The following is a 21,999-nucleotide window of genomic DNA, read 5'->3' as shown; positions in this document are numbered from 1 at the left end:
TATGCTTATATCTGAGACATAGTCATTGTAGTATTAATATTTCAGTGTCTTTTTTATTATCTATATCCATATAGCTATATCTGGGCTTTCCTGGTGGCTCAGATGGTAAAGAATCTGCCTGCAATGCAGGAGACCCAGGTTCAATCCCTGGGTTGGGAAGATCCCCAGTGGCTACCCACTCTAGTATTCTGGCCCAGAGAATTCCATGGACAGAGGAGCCTGGTGAGCTACAGTCCATGGGATCACAGAGTCAGACACGACTGAAGTGACTTAGCACATGGCACACAAATTTTATCTAAATTTCCCCTTAGAATTTGACATTTTAGACCCTTTCCAATGTCTCATTTTTATAAACAATGTTTCCATTAGTACATTTGAAAACATGAGAACAGGTCTTCATTACTTCCTTAGTCTGGATTTCAGTCCCATGATTGTTAATTATTAAGTCATGTCAGCCCCTGAGCCTTACTTGCCTATCAACGAACCGGGTATGAATGGCAGTAACACACTGGCTGCCTAGTATCCTGAGAATTCTCCAGTTAGTGATTGGGACTGAGCCTAGAACAATGCCTGACGCATAGCAGTTCTTGCTGTTAGAGATTCTGAGCACAGAAGTAAGACCCTGCTGTCTCCTCCAATTAACCATGAATATTTTGAATTACAAGAGAACTTCCAGAAGACTGAAAGTTCTCCAAGACTCCAAAGAAAATACCTGTGCTCTGGAACCTCAGGCACTGTGAGCAATGGGAAGAAGGGCTTCTTTTGGGACAGAGATCCACCATAATGCCCTCAATCCTGGTGCAGAGATGCAGAGGGAAGGTCTGACCTACATACCTCATTGTCTAATCTGTTTCCCCGCAGACTCTCTTTATCACACCCCTTAATCCTCTATAGTTACTGAAGCCCAGGAAAGGCTTTGGCAAGGCTCCCATGGGCTCCTGGCCCAGGTGGCCTCCTTGAACTCCTCTCACCCACCTAGTAAGCCTTCTGGATGCAACATGATACCTCTCTTTCATCTTGCTTACTTTCCTGGGTATAGGGCTGAACAGATAAACCAGCTTCCTATAATTCTGCGGTAGACAATGCACGGCAAAGCAACAAAGGGTAATTGAGTCCACTTGTCCCATTTTATAGACCAGAGAAACTGAGGCTACAAACAGGAACAGAGAAAAAGGAGCTTTGAAGTCAGCCAGACTTGGTCTTAACTCCCAAATCTATTGCTTCTCAAGAGTTACATAATATACTTGTGCCTCAGTCTCCTCACCTATAAAATGGGTTTGCTGAGAGCTTCCCTCCCTTGAGGGGCCTCTATGGGCATCACCTGTGAGGACATCTCCCGTGAATGACACCTGATCAACACAGGATGCTCTGCAAATGGAGGCATCATGAATGGCTCCAACTCCCTTTGTGTCCACATGAGGAAGCTGGGGCCCAGAGTGGCAAAGCCTTGTCCCAGGTCACATAGAGAGTTGGCCATAGTGATAGGACTGAGCTACTTAAGTACAGTTCAGTGGGGACTCACCTGCCCATGTGGACACTGTATGATGTAAAGGGTGGTGACCACAAACCTGCAGGACAGAAACAGGGTTGGAGTCCTGGGGTCCTTCCCGCACAGCCTCTGTGAAAACAGCTCAGATTCCACCTGCCTGGAGTCCTCTCCCCATCCTTCTGGGAGGACTGGTTCCCAGGATTCTGTGTGCATCTCACCCAGATCAGGCACCTAGCTCGTGCCTAGGTACATGCCCGCAACATTCATTTAACATGTCCTCACACAGTCCTGGAATCCACAATAGCAGAGCACGGAGACTCAGAGGGTTCTCGTCCTCTCTCCCTTCATCACTCAGGGAGACTGAAGCCCAGAGAGGGAAAAGGATTCATCTAGAGTCGTACTCAGAGCCAAGACCAAGTCTCCCAACCCTGGGGCTGAGGCTTTTGCTGCCTGGCCTTGTCTGTAAACACTCCTCTGAGGAATAAGCCTCAAGGGTTTCCCCCAACTGGTCATGTTCAATCTTGGTGCCCATACTCCTATGGTACACAAGCTGCTAAATGCTTCTGGCCACCATTTCCTCACCAGCTCAGAGTCTGCCAGAGGCTGTTAAGATGATATTACTCCATGTCTAACCCTTAATACCCTGTCTTCTAATTTTTTTAAATCAAGCCACTAATTAGCAAGCCATTTAACAAACTCTGGAGTTGTAGCTATCAGGGTATCATTTGCTTGAGAGTTCCCTCCATTTGTTTACATACTAGGTCTGGGACCCCTGCTCCACAGAAAATGCTGTGGGGGAAACAAGCCCAGTAAGGGGGTTGCGGGCAATGAAATGAGCTTGAGGGCTGGAGAGTAGAAGTGTTCATGGGATTACTCAGCCAGAAATATTCTCCAGGCCAGCTCTGTGCTGGTTCGGCATCAGAGCTGAGGGCAGAGAGCTCAAGAGGAGGATGAGAAAGCTCCCACATCTAGGGGTGATGATGAATAAAGGATGAGCATGTGCCCATCACGGGGCCAAGGGGGAAGACGCTCCACACAGGAAAGAGCAACATGCAGACAAAGAGGCCAGAACGCACGATCCATGACGGTCTGTTTTGTCTTCCAGTGTATTCCCTGGATCACAGTGATATATTTGCTGAATGAAGAAGTGGATGGATGAAGGAATAAATTCAGGAGCCTTGCATGACTGGAGGTGTGTTCTAGAGACCGTCAGGCATGGAGAGACGGGGATAGGCCAGATTGCGATGGCCCCAAATACCCTGTTAAGGCCCCTGCACTTTCTCCTGGGCTCCCAGGGAAGTGACAACAGCAAGGAGAAGTCACATCCAAATGGGACTCCTGCTTCTACCTGTGGGCCTACCTGACGGCAGTTGACAGAAGTGAGTTTTTCTACAACCCTGACTTCTGGGAATATTCTAATCAGGGACAGGCTCTTGTGGAGCTGACAGAATGCAGATTGACCTTCTGAAGCCTCAAGTGCAGTCCCAAGGAGGCGCCACGGTGGGCCTGGGACCAGTCATTCCACCCACCCACCCTGAGCCTCAGTTCTGGGCAAGGTGCCCTCCAAGAGAGTTCTCAGGTCACCTCCAGCACTTTGCCCAGAGTTTAGCCATGGCCAAACAAACTGTTGGAGGGGAGGCAGGCAGAGTCCATCTTACCAGACAAGAGAGTAGCTGAAGCCCAGGACAGAGCTGACCAGCCCAAACTCCGATGAGAGGCAGGCGAAAAAGGGGAAGTGGGACAGGCCAACTTCGATGCCTCCGATCAGAAGCACAAAGGCTGGGAGAGAAGGGCCAGAGACTATGTGAGTTCCTCTTCTCACAAGCTCAGGGGAGACTCAGGGCAGCTATGGGGCTTCATGTGCCTTGCAGTCACAGGTCTCAGGACTCAGGGAGATGAGTGAATAAGTCCTATATTAGTCCAGGGAGGAATGCAGGGATGTCTGTCATGTATTCATATTACAGAGCCTTCCTGGTACCTCTTCCATGCCAGGCACTGGGCTAACTATTGAGATGAAGAAGACTTGGTCCCTGTCCTTGATTAGCTCACAGCATGATGGGCAGAAACAGACAACATAAATGAAAAACAGTCACTACAAGTAAAGCACCATAATGTATACCATAGCAACACAGAGAGCAGGGATGTCCTGTGTTTTAAAACGTCTTGTAAAGTATTATATTTATACACTGTACCCTTAAGGCAATGATAGTATTAATGCTGTCACTGCCTAGTTCTGAGATAGTCTAACAAATCCAGTAAAATGTAATTGGGCAGGGTGTCCTTTCTAAGTGTCTGCTTTGGGCTGGGGCACAGAACAGGCATCAAGGACACAGGAGGAATGAACAAAGTTCTTGCTTTGAGATACTTACAATACAATAGAGAAGACAAAGAGGAAAGTAAATGATGTGATATGTATGAAAGTAGAGGCATATTCAGAGTGCTATGAGGGCAAGAAGAGAAAGTCATGGACCTCACCTAGGGTCTGAGTATGAGAGAAGGCATCCTGGAGGTGATGACATTTAGCAAGGCCATGAAATATAAGAAGGACAGGACAAGCCCAGGGTGACAGAGAAACTGTTGGCAGTAGGAATTCAAAATGAAAAGGATAAGAACATTAGGAGCTGGGAACTAGTGAGTCCAGACAAAAGTGGAGGGAAGAAGTCAACTTAGAGAATGTGCGGTTATAATGAGGATACATATGTAAAATCACTTTGTGAAAACAGAAGAGGGAACCCTTGAGCCATGAAGCAAGAAACAATGTTCTGGCCCAGCCAGATGCTCAACATATTCGTTTTCAAGGAAACACAGGTCAAGACAACAGTCAGATAGTACTTCATACCTACTCAAATGCCTATATCTTTTTAAAATGAAAATAGCAAGTGTTGGATAGGATGTGGAAAAATTGGAAACTTCACACCTTGCAGGTCAATGGAACTAAATGGAGAGCCCAGAAATAGACCCATACACATGTGTAGTCAATCAGTTTTCAATAAAGGTGCAAAGGCAGTTTAGTAGGCAAAGAATAGATTTTTGCAACAAGTAGTGTTGCAAATAAATGGATAGTCAAAGGCAAAAAAAAAAAGAGAGAGAATTCATTCCACACCTTACACTATAAGCAAAAAATTAATATGCATCATAGACCTAAATGCAAACACCATAAGACTAAAACCTCTAGAAAGAACAAATAAGAAAATCTAAGTGATCTTAGATTAGGCAAAGATTTCTTATATGATACCATAAAAATAAAAATGAAAATATTAGACTTCCTCAAAATTGTAAATGGCAGCTCTTCAAAAGACACTGTCGATAGAATGAAAACACAAGTCACAGATTGGGTGAAAATACTTGTGATTCATACATCTGATAAAATACTTATATATAGATTATATTAAAAAGAAAACTCTCAAAACTCAACAATAAGAAAACAAAAAACAACCCAATTTTTTAAAGTAGGCAAATGATTGAAAAGACAATTCATCAAAGAAGGTAGAGGGATAGCAAATAAGCATGAAAACATGCTCAACATCATTAGTCATTACAAAAGCGCAAATTAAAACCACAATAAGATACCACTACATGCTTCTTGCTGCTGCTGCTGCTGCTAAGTCGCTTCAGTCATGTCTGACTCTGTGTGACCCCATAGACGGCAGCCCACCAGGCTCCCCCGTCCCTGGGATTCTCCAGGCAATAACACTGGAGTGGGTTGCCATTTCCTTCTCCAATGCAAGAAAGTGAAAAGTGAAAGTGAAGTCGCTCAGTCGTGTCCGACTCTTAGCGACCCCATGGACTGCAGCCTACCAGGCTCCTCCATCCATGGGATTTTCCAGGCAAGAGTACTGGAGTGGGGTGCCATTGCCTTCTCCGTCATGCTTCTTAGAATGGCTGAAATTAAAAAGACTGACCATGTGTTGTCAAGAACAAGAGAAACTGAAACTCTCATACACTGAGGAAGGTAATCAAAACTGGAAAAAAATCACTTTGAAAAATAGTCTGACAGTTTCTTTTAAAATATAATCTACTTCATGGTCTTAATAATCCAGACATCCACTCATAGGTATTTACCCAAGAAAAATGGAAACATACAAGGACTTGTAATCCTTTTAGCAGCTCTATTTGTAATAGCCAAAAACTGAAAATAAATCAAATGTCTGTCAACTGGTGAATGGGTAAACTGTGGTCTCTCCATATAGTGGAACACTACTCAGAAATGAAAAAGGAATTATTTCTGATACATGCTAAACATGTATGGATCTCAAAATAATGATGCTGGTGAGTGAAAGAAGACAAATAATTCCCCCAAGGTCGGGGGAGGGGGGCGGGAAGTGCATTACCTGTGATTCCATTTATATAATTGCCTGAGGCTAGGGGTGATGACCAGATACAGGTGGGAAGAAGAGAGTACAAAGGGGAAAAAGTTAACTCCAGGGTTCATCATGATGATTGTGGTAATGATTTCATAGATGTAAACATTTGCCATGGGCTTTCCAGGTGGCTGAGTGGTAAAGAATCCGCCTGCCAACACAGGAGACGCAGGTTCAGTCTCTGGATTGGGAAGATCCTCTGGAGAAGGAAATGGCAACCCCCTCCAGTATTCTTGCCTGAGAAATCCCATTGACAAAGGAGCCTGGTGGGCTGGAGTCCATGGGATTGCAAAAGACATGACTGAGTGACTAAACAACAAGAAACATTTGCCAAATCTTAACTTATATACTTCTAAGAGATATATCATTTGGTTTTAATTTTCATCAAAAACTCTTAAAAACTAGAGAGATATTGTAGGCGTTTGCTCATAGAGGACTGGAACTCAGGAGAGAGAACTGAACTGGACAGGAGAGGTTTGGGAGTCATTAGATTAGGGATGATTGAACTGTAGGAGAGCCCAGGGCATGGAGAACAAAGAGGCCTCAGATCAATGGCCAGAGAAGTAAGCACAGTTATTTGAGGAAGCATCTGAATGCTTACTGATAGCAAGAAGGCAGTCATAGCTATCACTCAGGAGAGATGTTTAGTGCAGGTGACAGAGAAGCTACCTTCTGAGCCTTCATTCTACTATGTCGAAAGAACCCCTGAATCTAACTAGGAGAAAACGCCGACAAATGAGCTTTGAAACTCTGTGGGCTCAACATTGACCTTGGGTAAGTAATAAGCTGAAAAGAATGCTGACAGTCCACAAAGTGTGTCCCCTGACCCCAGAGAACCCCTGCCATGCCGCCTCTGAGCAAGAATTTCCGTGGTGAAATTCCCAGCAGGTGTGAGGCAGCACGTGTACCTTGGGCCCACTGCGGGACCCGCAGGGGCTGGTAACCTTCCGAGAACAAGAACATGACCTTATTGGCTGTGGCCCCAAAGGCGACTCCGTAGGACCATCGGTTACTGAAAGTGCCCACGAAGTCCAGAGGTCTGTGAATAAGAGAAACAAGTCATGAAGCCAGAAGTGACTCACTCCCACAGTTCACCTCCAAAGTTAACTACCCTGTGCTGGGGAGGAATTATTGATTAGTGAACTATTCATTTCCTTGGTGGCTCAGCAGTAAAGAATCCGCCTGCAATGCAGGAGATGTGGGTTCAATCCTGGGTCTGGAAGATCCCCCGGAGAAGGAAATGGCAACCGACTCCAGTATTTTGGCCTGGGAAATCCCATGGACAGAAGAGCCTTGGTGGGCTACAGTCCATGGGGTTGTAAAAGAGTTGGACACGACTTAGAGACGAAACAACAACATATCCTGAGGCCCTCTGTGCCGATCTTTGGGCTAAATGTGGATTCAGGGTACTGAAGCGAGGGAGACAAAATCTTGCCCTGGAGAAGTTCCAAGTCTGGGGAGCAAAAGCAAGGACACCAGCAGCCATGACAACAAGCAAAATGGGCAAGTGACTCACTTCTCTGAGCCTGAGCTTATTCATCCATCACATGAGGATAACAATCTCTACCTTGTTGGGGTTCATCAGAGTAATGTAGTTAAAGCGGATGGGTCAGTGCCTGGGTCACAGTCAGTGTGCAATAAATGCTAACTGTATCATCAACATTATTATTAATTACAGAGTGATGAGGCAGAGATGTGAAAATTAGAACTCAAGGAAAAATGTGGTAAGGGGAGCAGAGATTCAGAATGGCAGAGCCAGAAAGGCCCTGAAATCTGCCTGGACCACCCAGCTCTCCTGGGACATGACTCATGCTTGCTGCCCCCAGTGATGGGGAACTCTCTCCCCTCTGCTTTCTGGAGTAGCCGTGGTGCTGAGCGTGGGAGGGCCCTTCCCACAGTGAGCTGAGCCTCCTTGAGATGTCTTAAGCATAGCTGGGCAGCCCTGGGTGCTGAGGGCACAATGGCTTGGAACTGCATTCTGAATTCTCTGGGCATTGGGTGGGTTGGGGAAGGGAGGGGCAGGGCTATTCTTGGTGGGGAGGTAACTAGGAGTTAGCCTGGCCTTACAAATGGTGTTGGTCCCAAACACAGAGTACCCCAAGCTGTGGTTATGAACCTTGGCTCAACTCACACGATCATTCCGAAGCGGTTCCGCAGAAGGTAAGTGTCATCTCTCTCTCTCTGTTGCTCTCTTCTTTGCAGAAAGGACAAGACCAAAATGATGAAAAACTATAGGAAGAGAAGATGAGTTTGCCATCAGGGAATGTTTATCCTCAGACCTTCTGTGCCCTTACTGAAGGAGAGTGTGTGGGTGACCAGAGCACTCAGAATGTCTAGGACTCAAACTCCAGACTCAGGGAGCTGGCTATGTGCACCCTTAAGTTTCCAGAATGTTTTGTACTGAGCTTCCTTTTGTGTTGGCCTAAATGAACATGGGTTCAAATCTTTCTTTCCCACTCACTGGCTTGAAGGGAGACTTAACTTCTCTGAATCTCAGTGTCCTCTTCTGTTAAAACAAACAAACACACAAACAAACAGATAATTGTTAGGTGGCAAATCCTTCTTTGCTTTTTATTCCTGTGGATTCAGTCATCCCTCCGATACTTGATGCCCCTTTCCTGTTTTCCTTTTACTAGAAGTATCCCAAGAATTATCAACACTTGGCATCTCCATTTCCTGACCTCTCACTTGCTCTTCGACCCCCTAACCTGGCTTCTACCACCATCACTCCATGGAAGCAGTGCTGGTCAAAGTCGCTAATTACCACCTTGTTGCTCAACCCAAATGTAAACATTAAGCCAGGTCTGCTTGACCTTTCAGCAGCATTCACTGTTGACCTTTTCCTCCTCTTTGAAATACTCTCTTCTCTATGCTTCTGTCAGCCACACTTCTGGTTTTCTTCCAGTACTTCTCAGTCTCCTTTGCTGGATCATTCTTTACCCAGCTGCTAGATGTGGAGGTCCCCATGGTTCACTCCAAGGACCGCTCCTCTTACTCCTCGACTCTCTCTTCCTCAGTGATCCTACCCATGTCCATGCTTTCCATGGCCACAAACACATAGAAGACTCACAAACTTAAATTTCCATCCCAGACTTGGTCCAGAATTGTATGTCCAACTACACAGTTAGTATTTCTTTTTGATGTGTTGAATGCTTTTTAAATTCAGTATGTCTTAAATGGAACTCATGAGTTTCCTCCCTGTCTTGTTCCTTTACCCGCACCAAACTTGGATCTCTTCTAATTTTCCTTAACAAGGGAATGGCAAATACCACCATCCTTCCAACTGTGCAAATCAGAAACTGAAGAGTCATTCTCTCCCTTACCTCTGTAACCAACCTGTTAGTAGGTCCTACTGATTTTACCTTCTGAACATCTCAAGTTGACCACCATCATCTATGATGATGTAAAATTACCTCACCTGGACCTCTGCAACCATCTCCTCATTGGTCTTCCCTCCTCTCTTGCCTGCCTCCAACCTGATCCCCACTTGCAGCCAGAGTGATCGTTTCAACACTGATCTGATCCCACCATACTCATGCCAGAAATCCTCCAATTACTACCCATTGTATTTAGAACAAAGACAAATCTCCTTTACACAGGGTCTGGCCCTGAGCCACCTCCCCAGACACTTCTACCTCATTCTCCACTCCAGCCCCACTTGCCTTCTCAGCTCCTCACAGTCTCCATGTTCCCTGCCCCCATGGAGCCTTTGCACAAGCTCCTCTCTTTGCTTGAAATGTTCTTTACTACATCTTCCAACAGACCTTAGCTCCAGCATTGCTTCCTCAGAAAAACCTATTTGGACTTCCCTACAAGTCAGTGTTCCTGACTCTTGGGACCTTCAAAGCCTTCTTCTGCCTGTGTTTTTGGTGCATAATGTAAGTCAGCAAGTCTCTGCTGACCTATTCAGACCCCTGTGGAAGCCTGTGTATGGGCGGGGGGGTCGGCTCCCCTTCTCTCCCCTCACTGACCCTCCTCTGCCTTCACTTACTGATGGGATGAGGGAGTAATGGAGGAAGAGCTCCATGTCCACTGAGATGTCACAAGTGCCATTTAGCTGCCTGGTCCTGAAAAACAGCCAAAATACCCATTCACATCATCAGTCACTGTTGTGGTCATTGACCCTTCAGCCTTGAGCATCACTGTCAGGAATTTGACTTGTAGCCCACTGAGATCACCTGATCTTTTTTAACGTCACTTTCTGAGTCAGTGCCGCTCACCTGTGATGTGTCTTCCCTAAGTGGATTAGTCTTCTTTAACTCTTTCCCCAGCTTAATTATTTATACAGCTGTCCTACTAACTGGCTCTAACTCCTTCTTTTCTTGGTGACATAGTCCAGGACAGATTCAGGTTTCCTTGGAGCCCAAAGCTTATTATTTGGATGTCCTTTTCAAATAAAACTACAAAAATATCTTACCTGCTCATATTTTAAAGAAAACACATCACCATGTAAACAGTTAACCAAGGTGCCTCCCACCCTCCCAGAGCCTTGGTGGGGTCCTGCAAGTGAGAGGTCCTGAGACTTAAGCTCCAGAAACTTCACAGGAAAGCAGTCTTTCGACATGGTTTTTTGTAATCAGAGGTCAAGAAGCATCTGCTCACTCTGATTCACTGCTGGGCTACTGGGGCAGGACAGCAGTCATCTGGACGGCAGGCTGTGGACTTTGTCCTCTCCAGACCTCACAGCCTGCAGAACAGGGCTGCTGGGGTCTCCTGTCTGAAACACATGCCAGCAGGCTTGTGGCCTCTTTGAGAGGGACCTGCTCCTCTTTGGGGTCCCAGCACAGTTTTTCTCGCCACTCTGACTTGCACTGCACCACCTCAGCACATGCTCACCCTCCAGATCCTTGCTCACTCTGTGCCCCACTCCTGCAGCATCCATCTGGCCATTCCCCAGACTTCCCTCCTGGCCAGCTTTCCCCTCAGAAGTCTCAGGGAAGAGCACTTCTCAGGGGAACCCATGAACATAACATGTGTGTGTGGGTGCTAAGTCACTTCAGTCGTGTCCGACTCTTTGCAACCCCATAGACCGTATACAGCCTGACAGCCTCCTCTGTCCATGGGATTCTCCGGGCAAGAATACTGGAGCAGGTTGTCATGCACTCCTCTGGGGAATCTTCTCCACCTAGAGATCAAACCCGCATCTCTTGTCTCCTGCGTTGGCAAGCAGGTTCTTTACAACTACTGCCACCTGGGAAGCCAGAGCATAACATATTCCCTTGAAATCCTTTGCAATTCCAGTACTCCATGGTGATGTCTAAACCATAGGACTGAATATCCTAGAAGTGGTGGGGTAGTGGTGGTGGGGACTCATGCTGTTAGAAATGTGACAGAACTGTAAAAATCAGAACTCCAGTTTTTGGAAGGTAAATTAAGCACATACATCAGTCTCCCCATCCTATACAAAAGCCTCAAATTTTAAAAGAAAGGAAAAAATAGCCATATTTGAAAGCAGGAAAGAAGTCTATCAGGTACACAGAAACTATTAGAAGATGCTCAATGATGGAGTGCAATTAGGACAAGATCAAAGAGAAAAAGCATTAGCCAGCATGGCTGCAGACTGTGACCACGAAAAAAGTGCTCTGCATCCACATGCAAGAGGCTGACACAGGTGGGGGCTGCTGACAGACCACAAAATGAAGAGTTGGGGGGCCACAGACCCAACGGTCCTCTCATCATGCTGATCAGCCAGGGGCAAGGAGTTTATCTCTCTGGGAATAGTATACATGCGTCAGAGAGAAAAGGCAGTGCCCCAGATCACAGGTGGCACCTGGGAGGGACCAGGCTCTTTGGATGAAGATCGGCTGCTGAGGTACCCCATCTATCGGCACATCCCACCTCTACCCTGCTGCACGGAAAGCACACTTTAGTATTAGCTGCTGCAGCAGCTGCCATCCCAAATAAATATCCCAGTGGAAAGCTCTATCACAAAGATAAGCACCCAGTCTAGAACCATCAAACATGAGGAAAGATTACACTATGAAAGGGAGCCAAAAATTCGATGGACAGAGGTGGTATCTTGAGGAAATAAAGCTAATACAGAACTTCTTTGAGACACAGTGTAGAGGAAATGGTTCACAAGAAGAATGAACCTAGGAGGAAGATATTGTTGCCGTTTAGTCACTAAGCCATGTCCAACTCTTGGCAACTCCATGGGCCGTAGCCCGCCAGACTCTTCTGTCCATTGGATTTCCCAGGCAAGAATACTGGAGTGGGTTGTCATTTCCTTCTCCAGGGGCTTTTCTTGACCCAGGGATCGGACCTGCATCTCCTGCACTGCAGGCAGATTCTTTACCACTGAGCCACCAGGGAAGCCCCCTAGGAAGAAGTAGAGGGATGCAAAAAGTCACAATAAGCAAAGAAATTAGCAAAACTTCCCATTATTCCCGAGCACAGAATTTTAAACACACACACATATATATTAACACACACATTGTTAGAAACACAAGGACTCAAAAAGACCTGTTCTAAAAGAAATACTGGAGAAAATTCTCAATTAAGAAGAAAAACGAATCTAGGAGGAAGGGGAAGGATTTAAAAGCAACAACAAATGGAGGAATTAGGGGGGAAATAGCTAGATAAGTAATTATTGTGAAATAAAATGTTTGAAATGTCAATTTGGAGTTGAAATACCAGATGATACCTCACATGGAAGGGTAGGAACACACGTGGATATAAAGGGAAGTGAAATGATGACCAAGTTCTTGTCATGTTTAGGAGGATGGTGTAGAAATCTGTTTTATTTTTCTGGGATTTGTAAGTAAAATATAATTCTAAGTAGGTATGTTAAAAGTCCACAGTTAGCTACCAGAGGGATATAAATGGAAAGCAAATTAATGTACTAAAAAGTGAATAAGAAGAAATAAAAATTCAATCACTCCAACAAATCACAGGAAAAGAAAAAAATGAAATAAAGACCCAAATTGAAACACCACAAGAACAAAACTGTCCAAAGAATAGTAAGCCACCAGCAAGGGAAGAAATACCAACATTCAATAAATTCTTAAAATTTCAACTAGTAATAAAAGGAGAAATTAAGATGAAATGCTGCCTTATCTATTTTTACTGTTTATCTATTTGCATGGTTGCACGGGGTCTTAGCTGCAATGTGCAGGGTCTTCAGTCTTTGTTGCAGTATGTGGGATCTTCAGTTGCAGCATGTCAACTCTAAGTTGGGACATGGAGGATTTTGTTCCCTGACCAGGGATTAAACCTGGGTCCCCTGCATTGGGAGCATGGAATATTAGCCACTGGACTGTTGCCCTAATGGTCTGGGAGTGAGCGACGAGAATGAAGACAGAACAGGAAATCTGGTGCAATGGGTCAGGGGACCTGGCCGCTATTGGACTGAGGGAGTAATTTTGATTAATGGTTCCTATGGAATTGTATGGGACTGGTCCCCTAAGGGGTATGTAGTCTCTAATCGCTCTCATAAAAACCAGTCCTACAGTCCTCACAAAAGGCTGCATTGACAGGTGCATAAAGTCTTTGACCATACTAATATTACCACTCATTCAGATCATCCAATTACATGGCATGCTAGTGGCATGCCATCCCCCTTCCCACAACCAGATAAAGGAGGAGGGCAAGGAGAGATTTGGAGACTGGCTTTAAGTCTTAAAAAATTCCAAATTTGGGAATGGACATTATTCCGATAAAACTCATTATTTACTGATATTTAATACCAGTACAAACTGGACATTTTATATTCAGTCTTGCATGAGAGATTCTTACGTGCTCTTGAAAGGAACAGTTTCTATCAATGGAAGTGTACAAGAACTTTCTTGCCAGGACTGCAAATTATACACTTGCTTAAATTCTTCACTTTATAATTCTAATCACTCATTTGTTACATTAAGAAGGAGATTGGGAATATGGCTTCCAGTAAATCAAACCAGACCTTGGGAAGGCTCTCCTGAAACACATGCCCTTTTAAAGGTTATAAAGAAAGTACTACAACGTTTCAAAAGTTTATTGGACTCCTTATAGCAGCTATTGTGGGAATTATCGCTATAGCCCTGACCGCAGCAGTAGCTGGAGTGGCATTGCATCAGACTATACAAGCGACTACATTTGTACAGCAGTGGCACCAAGATGCAAGTTCTGCCTGGGGAAGTCAAACCCACATAGACCAAGAAATTAATGAACGATTGATTGATTTAGAAAATGCAGTTCTCCTACTAGGGGACGAAGTACAAAATTTTAAATCGCAATTTCATCTTAAGTGTGATTGGAATATCTCTTCATTTTGTGTCACACCTCACAAATATAACCAAAGTGAATATACTTGGGATCAATCATTTAAACATTTGAGAAGACATGTTCATAATAATTTATCCTTAGATATTTCCCAATTACGGCTACTATTTCTAGTATGCAGAATGCTCACTTATAATTACTCCCAGAAACTGATTTATTTGAAGAAATTGAGGAAAGCTTACATAAACTTAACCCCATGATGTGGATTAGAACTTTAGGAGGAGGCTTGCTTGGTACTATAATATCAGGATGTATGTCTTTAACTGTTTTGTGTCTAGTCCTCAGATGCACAAGAATTGATGAAGAAAAAGATTTGGACTATGCTCAGACGGTGTATCTACTCCTGAAAAAACAGAAGGGGGGAAGATGTACTGGGAATTCCTAACAATGTACTTTCACAGCCTTGAGAAATTCCACAGAAATAGCACCTGGAAAAACAGCATATATTAAGAAATTGTAAATATATATATATATACACACACACACACACACACACACATATATATATATATATATATATATATAAAAGAAATTGTGTTAATGATAATGTGTCATGGTTTTCTTAAGAATCATCTCCTTGTTACAACCCCCCAAGGCCAGACCCAGAAGGGAGTATGACTGGGATGATGAAAGAATGGACCTTGTAACTTCGGGTCAGCATCAGGCATGAACGTTGCCTATGCACTCGCTAATTGTTTCCGAGACTAGCCTAAAAGTGAGAGGCCTGGGGTAAAAACAAGGGGATCTGGACTGTCAGTGTAGTGTCTTGGGAAAGATAAGATAAAAAAAGTCTTGTAGTCTGCAATTCGGAATAAAAGCTGGACTCAGAGTGGACTCTGCACCTCGGTCCAATAGAGGCTGCAGGTCCCCTGACCCATTGCACCAGATTTTGTGTTCTGTCTTCATTCTGGTCACTCGCTTCCGGACTATTAGGACAACACTGGACCTCCAGAGAAGACCCTGTCTTATCTATTAAAGTGGGAGTTATTGACAATACTACTCAGAATTACTGAAGGTCAAGACAAGTTGGTATTCATTTACTGGTAATCAAAGTGCAAGGAGATATAGCCATTCTGTTGATTAATTTTGCAGTATATACCGAGAGCTGTTAAAATACAGCAATTCCACTTCTAGGAATCCTAATTCTAAAAAATATACACTAAGGAAATAATCAGAGAGATGACTGGGGACATGTATTAGAATGCTAAAAATTTCATTCTTCCTCCCTCCCTCCCTCCTATGTGTTCTTAACATTTTAAGTGTAATATATGCTTATCGTAAAATATTCAGAATATTTACAAATGTAAAAAGTACTAATACAAGCCCTTTTCCCTTCCATAATCATGTTTTTGTAACCTGTATTTTCAAGCAAAAATGGGACCAGACTAAAGTTGTCTGATTTGATTGATTTCTTCATTTAATCAATAAAAGAAAGGAAAAGATTTTTATTAAAGAAGGGCAATTTCTCATGTCAGAATATACAGACCCACAGATCTCTTTCTGTGGGGTGACTCTGCCTGCACATATTCACTGCTGGACCTGTCTCCTGCTTGGAGGGCTGAGACGAGAGTTAGTCTGGCAGTGGCTAGAAGCAGGTGAGCTCAGAGACAGTAGAGAGTGGAGCTCTCTAAATAAGGGCTCTATCTATGCGTCCCCTCCAGCATGAACAGGTGACCTTGACTTGGGGTCAACCCAAGTTAGAAGGCCACTGAGACCCCCTTCTTGGTCTCTGAGACTCACACTATTTCCTAATGGGTCCAGGGCTGTTGGGGCAGATCTGTTGAGGGGTGAGCCACAAAACAGCACCCTCAAGTGTAGAAAATCTAATTTCCACAGATGACAGCTTGGAACTGTGTTTGTGATATATTGTTAAGGGAAACATATTATAAAACAACATGATCCCAAGTTGTGAAGAGTGGTTATCTCTGTGTAGTGGGATTTGAGTCCATTCTACTTTTTAAAAGTGATTTTCCTGAATTTTCCAAGGGTACTGCATAGACGTAGTGTTGGCAACTGCTTAGAACAGTGCTTAATACAAAGTAGACAGCAATGAACATACGCTGAATGAATGACTGGGTTTTGTAATCAGGGAAAAGACTGGAGGTTTTTTGCTCAGGTCCCAGAGCAATAGAACACCATTCTGAAGGGAAGTTGCCCAAGAATCAGCATAAAGTGAAAATATGCAAGATTTGTTCTATGATGGGGTATTAATTATAAATCTTTCATTAATTAAAAAGATAGAAAATTTAAAAATTGTTTAATAAATAAAAAATAAAGATTGAAAATTAAAAGTAATGAGGATGAGTCCAAGCAATGACACAGACCTGGTACATCTAGCGCACAGGTCATCTGCATTCCTAACTTCTTTCTCTGACGCTCCTGTGCTGATCGCCTGCTGGGGGCAGTACGGTGTCTCTGTGCCCCACAGTCCTGCTTCCTTTGGTCCTAATGTTATCACTCTATGGTCATCAAACATATGACAATAGCTTTTATCGATTGATGTTACTTTATTGTGTATCACTATCTCCTTAGGAATTCTGCTATTTTATGTTATCTTATGTAGTCTTTACAAGTCAGATCAGATCAGTTACTCAGTCGTGTCCGACTCTTTGCAACCCCATGAATCGAAGCACGCCAGGCCTCCCTGTCCATCACCAACTCCCAGGAGTTCACTCAGACTCACGTCCATCAAGTCAGTGATGCCATCCAGCCATCTCATCCTCTGTCGTCCCCTTCTCCTCCTGCCCCCAATCCCTCCCAGCATCAGAGTCTTTTCCAATGAGTCAACTCTTCGCATGAGGTGGCCAAAGTACTGGAGTTTCAACTTTAGCATCATTCCTTCCAAAGAAATCCCAGGGCTGATCTCCTTCAGAATGGAATGGTTGGATCTCCTTGCAGTCCAAGGGACTCTCAAGAGTCTTCTCCAACACCACAGTTCAAAAGCCTCAATTCTTTGGCACTCAGCCTTCTTCACAGTCCAACTCTCACATCCATACATGACCACTGGAAAAACCATAGCCTTGACTAGACAGACCTTTGTTGGCAAAGTAATGTCTCTGCTTCTGAATATGCTATCTAGGTTGGTCATAACTTTCCTTCCAAGGAGTAAGCGTCTTTTAATTTCATGGCTGCAGTCACCATCTGCAGTGATTTTGGAGCCCCAAAAAATAAAGTCTGACACTGTTTCCACTATTTCCCCATCTATTTTCCATGAAGTGATGGGACCAGATGCCATGATCTTCATTTTCTGAATGCTGAGATTTAAGCCAACTTTTTCACTCTCCACTTTCACTTTCATCAAGAGGCTTTTGAGTTCCTCTTCACTTTCTGCCATAAAGGTGGTGTCATCTGCATATCTGAGGTTATTGATATTTCTCCCAGCAGTCTTGATTCCAGTTTGTGTTTCTTCCAGCCCAGCATTTCTCATGATGTACTCTGCATATAAGTTAAATAAACAGGGTGACAATATACAGTCTTGATGAACTCCTTTTCCTATTTGGAACCAGTCTGTTGTTCCATGTCCAGTTCAAACTGTTGCTTCCTGACCTGCATACAAATTTCTCAAGAGGCAGGTCAGGTGGTCTGGTATTCCCATCTCTTTCAGAATTTTCCACAGTTTATTGTGATCCACACAGTCAAAGGCTTTGGCATAGTCAAGAAAGCAGAAATAGATGCTTTTCTGGAACTCTCTTGCTTTTTCGATGATCCAGCGGATGTTGGCAATTTGATCTCTGGTTCCTCTGCCTTTTCTAAAACCAGCTTGAACATCCAGAAGTTCACGGTTCACGTATTGCTGAAGCCTGGCTTGGAGAATTTTGAGCATTACTTTACTAGCGTGTGAGATAAGTGCAATTGTGCGGTAGTTTGAGCATTCTTTGGAATTGCCTTTCTTTGGGATTGGAATGAAAACTGACCTTTTCCAGTCCTGTGGCCACTGCTGAGTTTTCCAAATTTGCTGGCATATTGAGTGCAGCACTTTCACAGCATCATCTTTCAGGATTTGGAATAGCTCCACTGGAATTCCATCACCTCCACTAGCTTTGTTCGTAGTGATGCTTTCTAAGGCCTGTGGGGCGCTGCCCGTGAGAACGGGGTCCTTTGTCTGAAGGACACAGCTCTGGGAGCTGCCTCAGTCCTTGAGGGTTTGCTTGCAAACATAGCTCTCTGTCCCGCCACCCCAGAGATTAGGCGCTTATTTACTGCAGGCACCTGGAGCTCTGTGCAAACTTCTCATGCACAGAGAAATGTTATCTGGTGTAAGAAATAATAACAGGGAGCCATTCCCATGCTCTCAAGATTTCTTGTGACTGTAAGATGTATAGGCCAACCAAGAAAAAATGTCAACTGTCTTGTCTTTCTCGCGCTTTTCTGTATAAATATGAGATGTTGAAAAAAGTTGGTGTCAGACTGCGTCCCTTCGTGGTGACGTGTCTGAACCTCTCGACCCCATCTTTGTAGTCTCTTGCTTTAGTTTCTTTCTTAGCCCCGCCGTGCACGTTCTCGGGACCTGATCAACTTTGCCAGCTGGCTCCGGCAAAGGCCCACTTGACTTCACATTCCAGGATGTCTGGCTCTAGGTGAGTGATCACACCATCGTGATTATCTGGGTCGTGAAGATCTTTTTTGTACAGTTCTTCTGTGTATTCTTGCCATCTCTTCATAATATCTTCTCCTTCTGTTAGGTCCATACCATTAAGCAGATTGTAATAGCTCCTTTTCAAAATGAGGAACTGGAGCCAGGAGAGGTTTTCTAACTGGCCCAGGAGGAGGCGAGGCTGGGAGCCAGGCACCGCTGTATGACACCATCCTCCCAGCCCCCGCTGCTAGCTCACGTGGCTCCTCAGAGCTCCGAGAGTTCGCTGACCTTCTGGGCTGCGGCTGACTCATCTCTGATCCTAAATCCAGCCCAGCACCTGGCACAGACAGGATTAGGGCATGTTTGTTAAATTCCATGGGAACTTCCCTCAGGAAGTTGAGGCCCAAAGAAGGCCAGTGAGCAGAAAACATCACAAAGCCCAGGTTATTTCGAGTCCAGCTCAAGGTGCTCTGTGAGTGTGGCACCGGCCATCCTGGGGGCAGAAAAAAGGGAACTGGTTCCCACTGCTGAGAGCAGAGAAGGGTTGAGAAGGAGGAAGAGGTGTGTGCAGTGTGTTTGTGTGTGTGTGTGTGCATGTGTGTGCATGAGCATGCCTGTCCATGTGATGCCTCCAGCAATGAGGTGGCCTGTGTGCCAGGGTCTCTGGGGTCAGTCCAGCCCCACCTCTGTGAATCCCTTCAATCCCCTAACACACAGTCTCCTCCTAGTCCTGCCTGGAGCTGGAGGCAGATGTGATAGTATGCTCAAGCTGGCTTGTATCAGCTTAGGACTGTCACATTATCAGGAATTTTGCAAGCTAGTTTGTAAACACCACCATTGGTAAAAATTAAAATATACAAATGCATAATTAAATAAATTATTAAAAAGGAAAGTAGTAAAGCCTGAAAACCCATCACCTCCTAATTACTTTGCTACCTTTTGCTGTGATTTATCTCTGGAGGTTATCTACATCTGTTATATGTGCAGGATGAAAACTCTATGTTATGGATTGTGCTACTCCCGTGCCTCCCTTCACACCTCCATTCAGCGACATCACATCATTAGCTTGAAATCAGCCAGGCTGGGAGTACTTACACCAGGGAGATGGGGGAGCACTACAAATCAGGCTCTGATTTATGTTCTGAGACTGTCTAGAAAGTGACAGAGAAAATGTTAACAAGGCAGATTAACTTTAAACATGTTTGTAGCCATTACATTATGAACAGCAAAAAAAAAAGGAAATATTCTTCTAGAATTTAAAATTCTTATCTCATTCATCCAAAAAAGAGTTTCTGGAAAATGAAATTCTGACTCACACCTTGTTTCCACTGTTGCACGTTTGTCTTACTCATTAATGTCAATAAATATATCAACCAACACTCATGTCGGAAATAAACTCATGGGTCAATGGCAGGTTGACTACATATACAAGAGTTCTGGCAAAAATCAATGAAAGCATTCTGTGAGATTTAATTGGGTCTGTGCAGTTTGCAAGAAAGATCATTGTATATTTGTTATTTGTAAATTGTGTGTGATAATCTATTCTATCAGTACAATTCCTTGCTTTTGGACCAAAGAAAAGTTTTCTTTCTTGGGTTGGAGAGGGACTCTCACTGGCTGTTTCTACCTCCTCATATGCCAGACCCCATCTGCTCCTCTGTCCTCAGAGCATCTGGGGTCAGCCCTCTCCAGACTGAGTGCCCCCTCAGCTCCAATCCATGGGCAGCTGACCTGGTGTCCCTGGCCTCCTGCTAGGTGAGGGAGTGTCTGGAACTCCCCCGCCCTGGGTTCCTGATCACACAGTGGACTGAAGTCCTTCACCTGGTTAACCAGTAGCCTGAGTGCTCTGCACACCTGGCCCCGTGATCAATGTCCCGCTCCATGCTACAGGTTGTGGGGAGCAGGGCGGGAAGAACACAGCAATCTTGCCCAGAATGGCCCCTCTGTCCTCCAGAGCTGCCAGCCTCCTCTGAGGCCCTCATGCAAAGGCACCTGGCCAGGAAATACCACTTTGAGCCCACCCAGCCCTGCTCCTAAAAGTGCCGTGGCTTCCTAGTCTCAGATGAGCCCAGGGTCTCAGTTTGGTTACTTGTGAACTGAGATAGTTGGACTGCGTGGGACTCAGTCCACAATCACAGCAGGGAGCCCACTTTGTGGAAAAGTCTTCATACATCTGTGTCCCCCACCAGAGGAGGTGCTCCCTAGGGGCAGGGACCTTCCTCATTATTCTCATGTGCTCAGCTCCTGACCTGGCATGTGGCAACGACAGGTGCCCACTATTCTTAGTCATTCAGTCGTGTCCAACTCTTTTCAACCTCATGGACTGTAGCCCACCAGGCTCCTCTTTCCATGGGATTCTCCAGGCAAGAATACTGGAATGGGTCGCCATGCCTTCCTCCAGGGGATCCTCCCAGTCAAGGGATCAAACCCAGGTCCCCCAAGTTGCAGGCAGATTCTTTACTATCTCAGCCACCAGGGAAACCCTGGTGCCCACTAATGCTTCCTAAATGGATAGATGGAAAGTTAACCTTTCTCAAGGGCCTACAGTATGTCAAGCTATTCCTCAAGGATATGCTTTTATTAACTAATTTCAGCTTCATCATAGCCCTGTGAGAGGTACTATCATCACCCCCATTTCACCTATGAGAAAACGGAAGCAGCAGAAGGTAAGGAAACACATCCAGGCTTCCCAGCTAGTGAGCGGCAGAGTCTGCATCCCCCTCAGGCCTGCCTCTGACAGCTTCCCCAGAAAGTCAGTCCCATGTGCCCTTCTGTCTGTTTCTCTCTCCATTGCTTGCTGCTCTGTCCCTGTCTGTTGCTCTCAGTGACTCTCTGAGAATCAGGAGAAGTTCTACAATGAGAGCCACACTGATATCCTGTTTCGATTCCATTTTTTCCCCAGGGCCGCTGTCTGTCTTCTCTGTGTGTCCAAATCAGTTTTTTTCTCCTTTGCCATGACTACTCCCTGAACTACTCATCTGGACCTTGCTGTACAGCTAGGATGAGGCTTCCCAGGTGACTTAGTAGGTAAAGAATGCCTGCAATGCAGGAGATGCAAGAGATTCGGCTTCGATTCCTGGCTCAGGAATCTCCCTTGGAGGAGGGCATGGCAACCCACTCCTGTCTTCTTGCCTAGAGAGTCCCATGGACAGAGGAGCCTGACGGGCTACAGTCCACGGGGTAGCAAATAGTGAGACACAACTGAAGTGACTGAACACTCATGCATGTACAGCTGGGGACGATCAGCTCTGGTTGGTAACCTCCATCAGAGGGTGACTATGGGCTGTTTTCATGCACTTGTGAGTCCTCAGATC

General features: G+C 44.9%; 1 protein-coding gene across 2 annotated transcripts in view; it reads right to left on the bottom strand.

The window, feature by feature from the left end:
• Nucleotides 1-21,999, bottom strand: part of LOC109563057 (stimulated by retinoic acid gene 6 protein-like) — a 43,542-nt gene that overhangs the window by 17,840 nt on the left and 3,703 nt on the right. The window contains exons 2-6 of one of the 2 annotated variants that reach the window (XM_019966237.2): nt 9,842-9,917; nt 7,982-8,079; nt 6,759-6,889; nt 3,148-3,268; nt 1,523-1,568 (exon numbers count right to left, since the gene is read on the bottom strand). In XM_019966237.2, the coding sequence (XP_019821796.2) occupies nt 1,523-1,568; nt 3,148-3,268; nt 6,759-6,889; nt 7,982-8,079; nt 9,842-9,917 (472 nt within the window). The remainder of the gene's footprint in view (nt 1-1,522; nt 1,569-3,147; nt 3,269-6,758; nt 6,890-7,981; nt 8,080-9,841; nt 9,918-21,999) is intronic. The other variant, XM_070794794.1, reaches the window with a different exon arrangement.

Source organism: Bos indicus, chromosome 8 (genome assembly GCF_029378745.1).
Source record: "Bos indicus isolate NIAB-ARS_2022 breed Sahiwal x Tharparkar chromosome 8, NIAB-ARS_B.indTharparkar_mat_pri_1.0, whole genome shotgun sequence".
Classification (NCBI taxonomy): Eukaryota; Metazoa; Chordata; class Mammalia; order Artiodactyla; family Bovidae; genus Bos; species Bos indicus.
This window is presented reverse-complemented; position numbering and strand designations above follow the sequence as displayed.